This window comes from Orycteropus afer, unplaced genomic scaffold (genome assembly GCF_000298275.1).
Source record: "Orycteropus afer afer isolate SDZICR_OR568_19922 unplaced genomic scaffold, OryAfe1.0 scaffold00066, whole genome shotgun sequence".
NCBI classification, from domain to species: Eukaryota; Metazoa; Chordata; class Mammalia; order Tubulidentata; family Orycteropodidae; genus Orycteropus; species Orycteropus afer.
The window spans coordinates 3,190,410-3,203,594 of NW_006921653.1; the positions used below are offsets into that span (position 1 = coordinate 3,190,410).

A 13,185-nucleotide genomic window follows, 5' to 3' on the forward strand; every position below is an offset into this window, starting at 1 on the left:
TTTTTTTTTTTTTTTTGCAATCATTTTTGATGTGGTTTGAGATTTTTATTCTCTTGCTTTTATTTATTTTAAATTATTATTATTTTTTTCTGAGTGAAAGACAGCAACTATTCCAACACAACCTAACCATAACAACCATAACTACAACTCCTGCAGCCCCACCCACTAAGTGAGAGCCACCACTTGCTTTTGCACCAACTGACCAAAAACAGCAGCCAGTACCAGCTCAGCTCACCCATAACTGCTCCTTACAAATAGCTAACAGAGATCTGTGCACACACCCTCATTCTCTTTCACACATTAAATATAACACCACCACAATGTCCCAGAGACAACAGACTATCCCAGTCCAAGCAAAGAAGAAAGATAAAGTAGTAGAAACAAGGGACCAGGATATAAACCCAGAAAACATCCCTGAGGAAGAAGCAGCATTGGAACTCCCTGATAAGGAATTCAAAAGAATTATATTTGGGTACCTTCATTCAATTGAGAGATCAAGGAAAACACTTAGAAACAATTTAGAAAAACAATACAAGAACAAATTGACAAAATAAAAGATTAGAAATGATACAAAAACAACAAATAGAAATCCAGAAGATTAATACTAAGATTTCAGAAATAGATGACACATTGAAGGGGCAAAGGAGTAGAATCAAAGCAATGGAAGACAGAATTAATGAGATTGAAGACAAATACCTCAATACTACTTTGTTAAGGGATCAATCAGACAAAAGATCAAAACACATGTGGGATACTATCAAGAGGAATAACTTATGTGTAATCAGGATTCCAGAACAGGAAGAGACAGATAAACCCTCATAGAAAATTGTCAAAGATTTGTTGGAAGAGAATTTCCTTGATAATGATGAAAGATGAGGATATAGCCATTCAAGAAGTTCAATGAAACTAAACAGGATAGATCCCAAAAGAAAATCTCCAAGACATATCATAATTGTTTTCTCCAAAACCAAAGACAAAGAAAGAATCCTGAAACAGCATGGGAAAAATGAAAAGTTACCTATAAAGTACTTGAAATAAAACTAAGCTCTGATTTCTTGGCAGAAACCATGAAGGCAAGAAGGCAATGGGGTGATATATATCAAAACCTGAAAGAAAAAAATCTCCAACCAAGAACTATATACCCAGCAAAATTGTCCCTCATTTATGAGGGTGAAATTAGGAGATTTCTAGATAAGCAGAAATTAAAGGATTTTGTTAAAACCAGACCAACTTTACAAAAGATCTTAAAGGGAATCCTTCTGATAAAGAACCAATAGCAGGAAACAAAAACCAATGATTAACACACATGATAACATAACCCACAAACCAACCCAGTTATAGAAGTGACCAAAGTAAAATAGCTTACAAGACTGTAAACAGGGAACCAGAAGAGACAACAGTTGGTAAATGAGGACAACTATAAACCAAACAGAGGGAATAAATTGTGTAGTTATGGAACTTCTAAGTGGTGAGGAAGTCAAGACAAACATGAGCAGAAGGGGAAAAAAAAAACATCGTAAAGGAATGGGTTGGGTCTTAATAGTGTTCACAAATAGAGAGGGATGTGGCCAAGGGAATTCCAACCTGCAGAAATAGTATATACATGTTGTTGGTGTTATTATGTGTCATCGAGTCAGACCCAACTCAAAGTGACCCCTCCTTGGGTTTCTGAGGCAGTATCACTACAGAGGAAGATTGCTCAGCCTTCCTTCCGAGGAGTGGCTGGGGGTTTGAACCACCAACAGCCTGAGAAAGGATGTGGCACATTCCAGGAAAATGAATGGAGTGATCGTAGTTGAAGCTGCAAGGTCTGGGTAGAAGGTCAGGCTTCAGTGGCATCTGAAATTTCAATAATATTTCACACATGTTGTTGTTGTTGTTGTTTGCCATCGAGTCGGCCCCAACTCATAGCGACCCCTCCTTGGGTTTCCAAGGTAGTATCACTACGGAAGTAGGATTGCCCAACCTTCCTTCCAAGGAGTGGCTGGTGGGTTTGAACCGCCAGCCTTCTGGTTAGCAGTCAAGTGCCTTAGCCACTATGCTACATAGAGAGACTAATTATCTTCTTTTAAAAAAAGAAAAAAAACACTGCCGTCGAGTCAGATCCAACTCATAGCAATCCCTCCTTGGGTTTCTGAGCCAGTATCACTACGGAAGTATATTGCCCAACCTTCCTTCTGAGGAGTGGCTAGTGGGTTTGAACTGCTAAGAGGTGTGTGTGTATGTGGTTTGACATTTGAACTTTAGTTGACAGGCCATACTTACACCTAGAATGACATTTTTGTTCCAGATACAACAGTTTGGTCAGATTGAAAGAAACAGATTTTTCTGGCCTGAACAAGTTGGAGCTACTAATGTTGCACAGCAATGGCATTCACACAATTCCTGATAAGACCTTCTCAGATCTGCAGGCCTTGCAGGTGAGACCAGGGGTGGGGGAGGATGAAAGAGGTGAAGTAAGACCTGTGATATGTACCTGCAAAAGCAGCCCATTCCTATGGAATATAAAAACAAAGATACAGAAAATTAGAAGTAGACATCCAGGGAAGACATCAAAAACTGATTTTTAATTTTTTTAGTGCAATAGTATGTGGAAATTAGAATAGTAGGAAAATCATGAGAGACATGCTTTCATACCTCAAGCTAAAAGAAAAAATTTAATTTTCATGCATTAATAAACCTCTAAAATAAAATATTTGAAAGCAACTTCTTGTCATGTTCACCTTGGAATCAATTGTGCCTCTTAAATTAATTTTTTAGACCAAAATTACCTTTCAATAAATCAATACATTTTTATTTTCAATTTGTTTTCTGGCTTGTTCAAAATTAATAATTTTAGAAAAAAGGTTATGGGGACTTACAAGAATTCATTCAGTGTTGCAAGAACTATCACACAAGTAGGTAAGAAAGTAAAAGGTAAAATAAGTATAGTAATAAGAATAAAAGGAATACAAAAATATATACATAGAAAACTTTATGTCTGCTTTGGGTAGGATTTGAAGTTTTCTAGACACTAACTCAAATGGAAAAATAGAGCCAATTACACAATTCATCCACCACTCATCTGTCAGTTTGTTGTACTGTGGTGGCTTGTATGTTACTGTGATGCTAGAAGCTATGCCACCAGTTATCAAAGGCGAGTAGGATCACCTATGGTGGACAGGTTTCTGCAGAGCTTCCAGGTTAAAATAGACTAGAAAGTAGGACCCAGCAATCTACTTATTTAAAAAAAAAAAAAAAGCCAGTGTAGGACTTATGAGTAGTAGTGGAACATTATCTGCTCTAGTGCCAGAAGAAGAGCCCTTCAGTTTGGGAGGCACCCAAAATACTACTGGAGATCCTCAAAGTAAAGTCAACCTTAATGGTGTAGATGGAGTAAAGCTTTCTGGACATTCATTGGCTGATAAGGTGCCTCTAAAAGAAAGAAACAGCTGCAAACAACCATAATTAATCAGAATGTGGAATATACTAAGTATAAATGTAGGAAAATTGGAAGTTGTCCACAATGAAATGGAATGCTTGCAGACAGATATTCTAGGCATTAGTGAGCTGAAATGGACTGGTATTGATCATTTTAAATAATTGAGGAGGAGCATCACATTCATTGTCAAAAATAACATTTAAAAATCTATACTAAAATATACTAACGCTATCAGTGACAGGATAATATCTATATACTAACGAGGAAGACAAGTTAATATGACTATTTTTCAAATTTATGCACCAACCTCTAATGCCAACTATGATGAAACTGAAGATTTTTACCAACTTCTGCAGCCTGAAATTGATCAAACATAGACTCAAGATGCATTGATAATTTCTGGTGATTGGAATGAAAAAAATTGGAAACAAAGGAAAAGCATAAGTAATGGAAAACAAGGCTTTGGCGATAAAAATGATGCCAGGTATTACAGGATAGAATTTTGCAGGACCAACAACCTATTCATTGGAAATGCCTTTTTTCAATAAAATAAATGGTGACTATACATGTGGAAATTACCTGATGGGAATACACAAGAATTAAATTGACTACATCTGTGCAAACAGATGATGGAAAATCTCAGTGGCATCAGTTGGAAGAAGGCTAGGGCCTGACTGCAGAACAGACCATCAGTTACTCATATGCAAATTCAGATTGAAGCTGAATAAAATTTTAAAAAAATCAAGTCCACAAGAGCCAAAGTATGACCTTGAGTATATTCCACCTGCATTTAGAGACCATCTCAAGAATAGGTTTGATATATTGAACATTAGTGACCAAAGAGCAGAGGAATTGTGGGATGATATCAAGGACATCATGCAAAAAGACAGCAAAAGTTCATTAAAAAGACAGGAAAGAGAAAGCTTGGCCCAAGATGACAGCTTAATCAAACACCATTTTGTTCCCCTATAATAAAAACTCAAGAAACCAAGTGAAACAGATCAACATGACGACGTCGGAACCCTGAACATCAAATGGAAAGATGAAGAAGTACACCAAACTCTGAGTAGAAGGAGAAACTGAATGAAAACAGTGAATGATGAGATTTATGGATCATAGGCATCCTGCTAGCCAGCCATGTTGCCATCTTGAGACAAAGTAAGCAGTTTCCTGGGTGAAAAACTCAGGAAGGTAATGTCATGAAATTCCCAATAGGAGACAGAGATACTGTATAGATAATCCCAGAGAGAAGGAAGGTGTGCAGGACATGGACAGGATACAAGCAGGGAAAGTGCAAAAAATTGGGCAAGATCTATCCTGGTGACACAGAGCAAGGAGGGAGCCAGGAACTAGTGACAGAACTAATCACCAGTGGTGTGCCTGACCATTGGAACAGGAGACTCTCACAGAATAGAGGATCCATAGAGCAATAACTAGAGGTCTCTCACTCAGCCAGAGTCCAGGTAGCACTCCTCCCCATACACACAAGTCATGCTTGGTGATTGGACAAGCAAGCACATCACCTCATCACCAGTTGCCTGGCACATATTGACAGATGCCATCCATGCTTCTACCCAGTGACAGACAGCAGATCCCAGAGTCCTCAATCAACAACCACCTATCTGCAATGTCACACATACCACATCAGGACAGTTCCTACAGACTGACTGCACATGTTCTGACACCCCTTGATTCCCCATCACCTAGTGAGATGCAAATTCACGCATGCACAGAGGTCCTATGCTGTCCTTTTGGGTAGCACTTCCTCCCAGTGGCATAGAAGATATTCTGCCCTCCTCTCCTGTGGATGTATAACTGCTAGCTCCAAACCAGAAGGACCACATGGTCCAACAGGAGCTATAGAGGGACCCCAATCACCCAATACTTGCCACCTCACATTAGGAAAAGGACCTGTTCTTATACCTCCACTTAATCCTAAAAGAGAAGACAAGCCTAACCAAAGAAGACTCACACATGGACATAACCCACCATACCCACTAATGAGAGCCAACCAACACCACCAAAGTTAAACAGAGACCAGTACCACAAAACAACAATTAAAATAATTCAAAGAAAGAAAGACATTCTAAAGAGAAAGAGAAGAAACAAAGCTCCTGATATTGTGATAAAGGAAAAAAAAAATAGGACAATAAAATCAGTAAAAAATTAAATAAGTAAATAGAATAATATCTTAATGCCTCAAAGATAGCAGACTATAACAAATTGTATGAAGAAACAGAATAAGAGGAAGAACTGCTAATAGAACTGCTTGATAAGGAATTCAAAAGACTTATACTTAGGCTCCTCAAAGAGGTCAAGAAAACACAGTGAAAAAAAAAAGTAGAAGAATTAAGAAAAACAATAAAAGAACAAAATGACAAATTCAGTAGTCAAATAGAATCCATACAAAAACAACTAGAAATTCAGAAGCTTAACAATAAAATGCCCAAAATAGATAACAAAAGGACACAGAAATAGAATCAGCTCAATGGAAGAATCAGTAAATAAAGGACAAATCCCTTCATATTATTTTGCTTTAGGAACAATAAAAAATAAAAGATTGAAGAAAACCTAAGAGCTATGTGGGACACATAAAGAGGAATAATTTATGCATACTAGAAATTCCAGAAGTGGAGAAGGTGAAAAGTACAGAGGGACCTTTTGAACATATATTGGCAGAAGACTTCCAAAATATGAAAGACAAGAAAGTTTCTATCCAAAAGACTCAACAAACACTATACAGGATAGACCCCAAAAGAAATTCACCAAGACATAGCATAATCAAACTTTCTAAAACCAAAGACAAAGAATCTTGAGAGTAGGTTGTAAAAAGCTGAATATCATTACAAATGGGGCATAAATAAAACCAAACACTGATTTCTTGTCTGAAACCATGCAGGGAAGAAGGCAATAGGATGACATATATAAAATTTTGAAAGAAAAGAATTGGCAACCAAAAATTTGTTTTTTTTCACTCAAGGCTGACCAGTAGTATATTTCTCAATTAAAATATGTAAGTCATGAATCATTCATTCCCTAGTTAAAAGTCCAGGCTCATTGGTTGGATAGAAACTGGTGAAACCCTCAGGACTATGGCCCTCAGTCACCCTTCAAGCCGGGAACTGAACTCACCCCAGTGGGTCAGCTTTCAGCCAAACAAGAGACAGATAGATAAGGTGAACAATAATGCCAAGGATGTATGCATTCCTTAGAACAATCAGCCCTTTGAGATCAAAAGGACAACATTTTCCTGAAGACAAAGTTCAGAAGGAAGGGGAAAGGAAAGAAGGAGAAATGGAAATGGGAAACATAGGGAAGCAGAATGGGTGATGTTACATGTTACAGTGAAACAGAATGTGTATGTACTGTTAAATGGAAAACTTATTTTCTCTGTAAACCTTCACCCAAATCACAATGAAACATTAAAAATATAGTTATGATGAGAAATCACTGTTTTAAATTGTGTTTGTTTTTGGGAAAAGGGTATGTTGGATTAGTAACTGGAGAAGGAATTGGAAAGTAACCAAGCATTATTTAAATACTCAAAAATTATTATAATCTCAATCCATAATCGATTGAAAGCACATTACTTAAAATAGCTAAAAAGTGGTAACAGCACAAATGTACATCATTGATGAATGGATAAACAAAATGTGGTATATCCATATAATGGAATAGTATTCAACAATAAAAAGGAAGATATATGGATATTTGCTACAACAGCAATAGATCTTGAAAATATTATGTTGAGTGAAATAATCCAGGCACAAAAGACTACATACTGTATTATTCCATTTAAATGAAATATGTGGAATAGAAGAATCCATGGAAACAGAAAGTAGATTTGTGGTTGACTAGGGCTAGCAGAAGCGGGGACTGACTGCCAGTTATTTTGGATCAGAAGGAAGTTTGGGCAATCTACTTCTGTAATGATACCTCCTCAGAAACCCAAGGAGGGGTCACTATGAGTCGGGTCTGACCCCATGGCAGTGTGTTGTGTTTGCTGTTTGCTCTTATTTTGGGTTGATGAAAATTTTCTAAAAGTAGATAGAATTGATAATTGCTCCACAATGTGAATATACTAAAACCCACTGAATTGTGAACTTTAAAAGGCCAATTTTTATGGCATGTAAGTTATGTCTCAATAAAGCTTTTATGAATATGAAAAAATAAAATAAACATGTAGTCCTTTTTATCAACAGACTTGAGAAGTCTTACATTTACTTGAAATATTAAGATACTTAAAATACTTTTGCTGTGGAAATTTTCAACCACCTACAAAAGTAGGGAGAATAGTTTAATGAACAGAATGTATCATCATCTGGTTTTAATAGTTATCAACACATGGCAGACCTCATCTTATCTGTACCCCCACCTACCACTTTTGCACTGCACTAGATTGTTTTGAAATGAGTCCAAGATTTCATAATGTTTCATCTGTAACTACTTCCACATACATCTCAAAGAAATCTTTTTAAAATAAGCACAATACCATTATTATATCTTAAAAAATTAACAATTCCTTAATAACATGAAATGTTCATGGGTGTTCTAATTTCCCTGATATTATGTTACTTTTGCAACTAATTTGTTTGCATTAGGATGCAAACAAGGACCAGACATTGCAGTGGGTTATCTCAACATATATTTTAGTGTTGATACACTTTCCTTTTGTGAAAATACTTTTGACAACATAAATGTATGCTTCTTTTCTTTCTTAGGTCTTAAAAATGAGCTATAACAAAGTCCAAAAACTTCAGAAGGATACTTTTTATGGCCTCAGGAGCTTGACACGGTTGCATATGGACCACAACAATATTGAGTTTATAAACCCAGAGGTTTTTTATGGACTCACCTTTCTCCGATTGGTACATTTGGAAGGAAATCAGCTGACTAAGCTCCATCCAGATACATTTGTCTCTTTGCGCTACCTCCAGATATTTAAAATATCTTTCATTAAGTACTTGTACTTGTCTGATAACTTCTTGACCTCCCTCCCTCAAGAGGTGGTCTCCTATATGCCTGGCCTGGAAAGCCTTTATCTTCACGGAAACCCATGGATCTGTGATTGCCATTTAAAATGGTTGTCTGATTGGATACAGGAAAAGCCAGGTATCTATACTATTTATTTCTTTGTCTTCATTAAATTGAGGAAACCTACCTGGAGATGTTTATTAGTAAGTGGAGAGGCCAAGGTAATTAAAAAGGAAATAAAAATGAAGTCTATATAATAATTCAGTGATAATGAATGGGATCTATTCTTTAATGAAATAATTATTCATTGTTTTGGGTCAACTGTTCGGTCATAGGAGCTCTAGTGGCAGCATGGTTAAAGCACTCAGCTGCTAACTAAAGGTCGGAGTTTTGAACCCACCAGCCACTCCATCAGAGAAAGATGAGGCAGATTGCTTCCGTAGATTTACAGCCTTGGAAACCCTATGGAGCAGCTCTACTCTATCCTTTAGGGCTACTGTGAGTTGGAATTGACTTGATAGCTGTGAGTTATTCAGTCACATCTCCTGACTTTTGGCAAAACTGAGAAATAAGAAATTGTATGTTACTCTTCCTTCTTCTTATTCCCCTTTCAGTCATTCAATCAATATTAAAAGTCAGTATTTTTTATTTATTTTTCTGTAGCTCTATCCCAGATCCTGTGCTAGTGGTAGGAATACCAAGTGCACCAGTTCTGCTCTAACCAAGCTTTCAGTGGCTACAGATAAGGGAACAGACATGAAAAAAGTGTAAAATGTTCTTTGTTGGGGAAAGTGGAATGTGCCATGAATAGCACAAGATGCATTCAACCAACACTCATTGTAAACTTTATCATGTTCAAGGGGCCTCTAGAATCGGGAGATCCAAAAATGAACAGGATAAATTAAAGTCCCTGCCTTTCTGAAGCTTACATTCTTGTGAGGGAAATGGGTAAACAACTAATTGAACCATTAATTTTTAAATTCCAGTTACATTATTATTTGATTTCAATTAAGTCCTTAAGATAATGACTAGAAAGAATAGATTCAGTTTAGTACCAAAGAGATCGTTAATCCTCACAATAAACCAATGAGCTCAGTAATATTATTGTCTGCATTTTATAGATGAGAAAACTAATAGATAGGTTAAGTAACTTGTTCAAGATGACATAGCGAGTAGGAGATAGAGGAGGAATTTGAAGCCTGGCAGGCTGCCTCCACTGCCCACACCCTTCACTGTTGTCAGCTAACAGATTTGTTAGTTTCTATAATAACTCTTTCCACAAATATTTGAGTTGGTAAAACTCACTCATTCATTGACCATCTGCTGTGTACTTTGAATTGTGAAGGAATAAAGGGACCTTAATTTCTAAGCCTTGGAGGAACTTTTGGAGACATGCCGAGATAATTTAGAAGGCAGTCTTTCAAAAGTATGAACAAAATGGGAACATAAAGGTCAGAGTAGGGAGCCCATCAAAGGAAGAGAGTCCATCAAAAGAGCCCTGACAGTGCAGTGGTTAGGCATTTGGTTGTTAACCAAAAGATTGGCAATTTGAAGCCACCAGTTACTCTACAGGAGAAAGATGTGAAAGTCTGCTTATGTGAAAGGTGTACAGCTTTGGAAGCCCTGTGGGGGCAGTTCTACTCTGTTCTATAGAGTTGCTATGAGTCGAAATTGATGCAGTGGGCAACAGGACCTTCCTAGCTTAACATTTAAAATCTTGGATGTCTCTTTTGTACAGCTATTTTCTTAAGTAGAGTTAAAACATTTTTTTTTTCTATTCAACTTTGTGCCTTTGAGTACACTAATCTCACTGAAATATTACCTTTTTTAACAAAAATTTTGTTACTTTCATTGTTGTGGTAGAGGATATATACAGAAAAACATAACACCAATTCACAGTTTCTACATGTACAACCCAGTGACATTGATTACATGCTCTGAGTTGTGCATCCATTCTCAACCTTCTTTTCTGGGTTGCTCTTTCTCCACTAACATAAACTGTCTGCCCTGTAAGGTTCCAATCTAATCCTTTGAACTGCTTTTGTCATTTTTATCCCATATAAGTGGTGTTTTTCCTCAGAAGGAAGATGGGGCCATCTACTTCCGTAGTGATACTGCCTCAGAAACCCTAGGAGGGGTCGCTATGAGTCAGGTCCAACTCGACAGCACATAACAACAACAACTTTTTTTTTTAAGTGATAAATATTATGTATATCTTGGAGTGTTTATTCATAGATCATTTTATTTGTATATATACATTTAAACTTTTTTTTTTTTTTTTTTTTTACTGTGGTCCTTTAAAAAAAAATCTTTTATTTATTTATTTTAATTTTTGCAGTGTTTCCTCACCTTCCCTCCCACCCCTGGTGATCAACAAAGAAAGTTTCCTTCTAAAAAATAAACCTTTCCTTGAATTTTTACAATAGTGAACTAATAGAATATTTGTCCTGTGATTGACTTATTTCACTCAGCATAATGTCTTCCAAGTTCATCCACATTATGCACTGTTAGGCAGATTCTACATTATTTTTAGGGTTGCATAGTATTTCATTCTGTGTATGTACCATAGTTTGGTTATCCATTCTTCTGTTGATGGGCACCTAGGTTGTTTCCATCCTTTTGCTATTGTAAATAGTGCTGAGATGAACATGGGTGTGCATGCATCTCTTCTTGTCCTGGTTCTCACTTCTATAGGATATATACCTAGTAATGGGATTGCTGGGTCAAATGGTATTTCTAATTCCAACTTTTTAAGGAATTGCTATACTGCTTTCCACAGTGGTTGTATCATTTTACAGTCCCACCAGCAGTGTATGAGAGTCCCAATCTCTCCATATCCTCACCAGCATTTATTTTCTGTGTAGTTGAACTTTGCTATTAGTGTTGGGGCCAGATGGTATCTTGTTGTTTTGATTTGTGTCTCTCTAATGGCTAATGATCATGAACATTTCTTCATGTCTTTGTTGGCCACCTGAATATCCTCTTTGATGAAGTGTCTATTCATGTCTTCTGCCCATTTTTTAATTGTATTGTTTGTCTTTTGTTGTTGAAGTGTTGGAGTTTTCTATAAATTTCAGAGATAAGTCCCTTGTCAGATATGTTATTGTCAAATATTTTTTCCCAATCTGTAGGTTCTCTTTTTACTCTTCTGGAGAAGTCTTTGGAAGCATATAAAAATTTAATTTTTAGAAGATCTCATTCATCTACTTTATCTTTTGCTGTTTGTGCATTTTGGGTTATGCTTGACGTTCGTTTTATCAAGTCAGATCTGACTCATAGTGACCCCTCCTTGGGTTTCTGAGGCAGTATTACTATGGAAGTAGATTGCCCAACCTTCCTTCTGAGGAGTGGCTGGTGGGTTTGAACCACCAGGGTCCCTAAATTTGCCCCTATTTTTTTCCTTGAGGAACTTCATAGTTTTAGGTTTCACATTTAAGTCTTTGATCCATCTGGAGTTAGTATTTGTGTATGGTGTGAGGTACAAATCTTGTTTCATTTTTCTTCAAATGGATATCTAGTTTTGCCAGCACCATTTATTAAAGAGACCATCTTTTCCTCATGTAATGGATTTCAGCTCTTTGTCAAAAATCAGCTGACCATAGGTCAATGAATCTATTTCTGGGTTCTCAATTCTGTTCCACTGGTCTTTGTGTCTGTCGTTGTACCAATACCAGGCTGTTTGACTACTGTGGCTGTATAGTAGGTTTTGAGATCTGTGACTGTGAGACCTCCTACTTTGTTGTTCTTCTTCAATAGTGCTTTGTTTATCTGAGGTCTCTTGCCTTTCCATATAAAATTACTGATTGGTTTTTCCATATCCTTAAAGAATGTTGATGATGATCCCATATAAGTTGTTCTTAAAAGAGCCTAATATCAAGGCAGATGAAATGTCACCTGTTTTTTCCTTCCTCCCTTTCTCTCCTTTCCTTCCTTCTTTTTTCCACAGCTCTTTCCTGAGAACCCATTGGTCAGGGCTAGGGACATACAGATGAATAAGGATAGTTCCTATTTTTATGTAGCTTATTATCTTATGGGAAGAAAAACAACTGAACAAGTAATTCTAATAGTGGATGGTGAGGGGTGAGAGGTACCAGGAGAAAATAAAGTAGGAAGCCCATCCAGAGGAGGTGTTGTATAAGCTGGGTCCAGAAGGATGAGTAGTAAGTAGTTAGGCACTGGTGGAAGAGGGCATGTCAGGCAGCAAGTGTGTAGAAAATAGAAAAAACAGTGTACACTAGAGATGATAGGGAGTCCCTGGAAAGTTAAAACTTAATGCACTCAACTGCTAATGAAGAAGTTGAAGGTTTGCACCCACTGTGAGGTGCTTTGGAAGAAAGCCCTGGCAATCTACTTCTAAACAATCAGACATTGAAAACCCTGTGGAGCACAGTTGTGCTCTGACACTCATGGGGTCACCATGAATTGAAGTAGACTTGACAGCAACTGGTTACTGAATAGGATGTGGCAGTGTTCAGGAATGAAAAGCATTTTTGTGTGACTGGAACATGGCGTGGTGGAGGAAATAAAAGTGACATGAGCAGATTCACATTTGAGGTAAAATATCTGATGTTCGAGCCCTGCTAACTCTAGTTCACATACTAGTGACAATTGTTGTTGTTGTTAAGTGCCGTCGAGTCGTTTCCGACTCATAGCGACCCCGTGCACAGCAGAACGAAACACTGCCCGATCCCATGCCAGCCCCACAATCCCTGCTATACTTGAGCCCATCATCGCAGCCACTGTGCCAATCCATCTCGTTGAAGGCCTCCCCCTCTTTCGTCGACCCTCCA

The 13,185-nt window shown here is 37.3% G+C and overlaps 1 protein-coding gene across 1 annotated transcript in view; it reads left to right on the forward strand.

Annotated features, from left to right (window-relative positions):
* Positions 1–13,185, forward strand: part of IGSF10 (immunoglobulin superfamily member 10) — a 36,101-nt gene that overhangs the window by 2,299 nt on the left and 20,617 nt on the right. The window contains exons 2-3 of the mRNA XM_007940165.1: positions 2,291–2,420; positions 8,143–8,533. Of these exons, the coding sequence (XP_007938356.1) occupies positions 2,291–2,420; positions 8,143–8,533 (521 nt within the window). The remainder of the gene's footprint in view (positions 1–2,290; positions 2,421–8,142; positions 8,534–13,185) is intronic.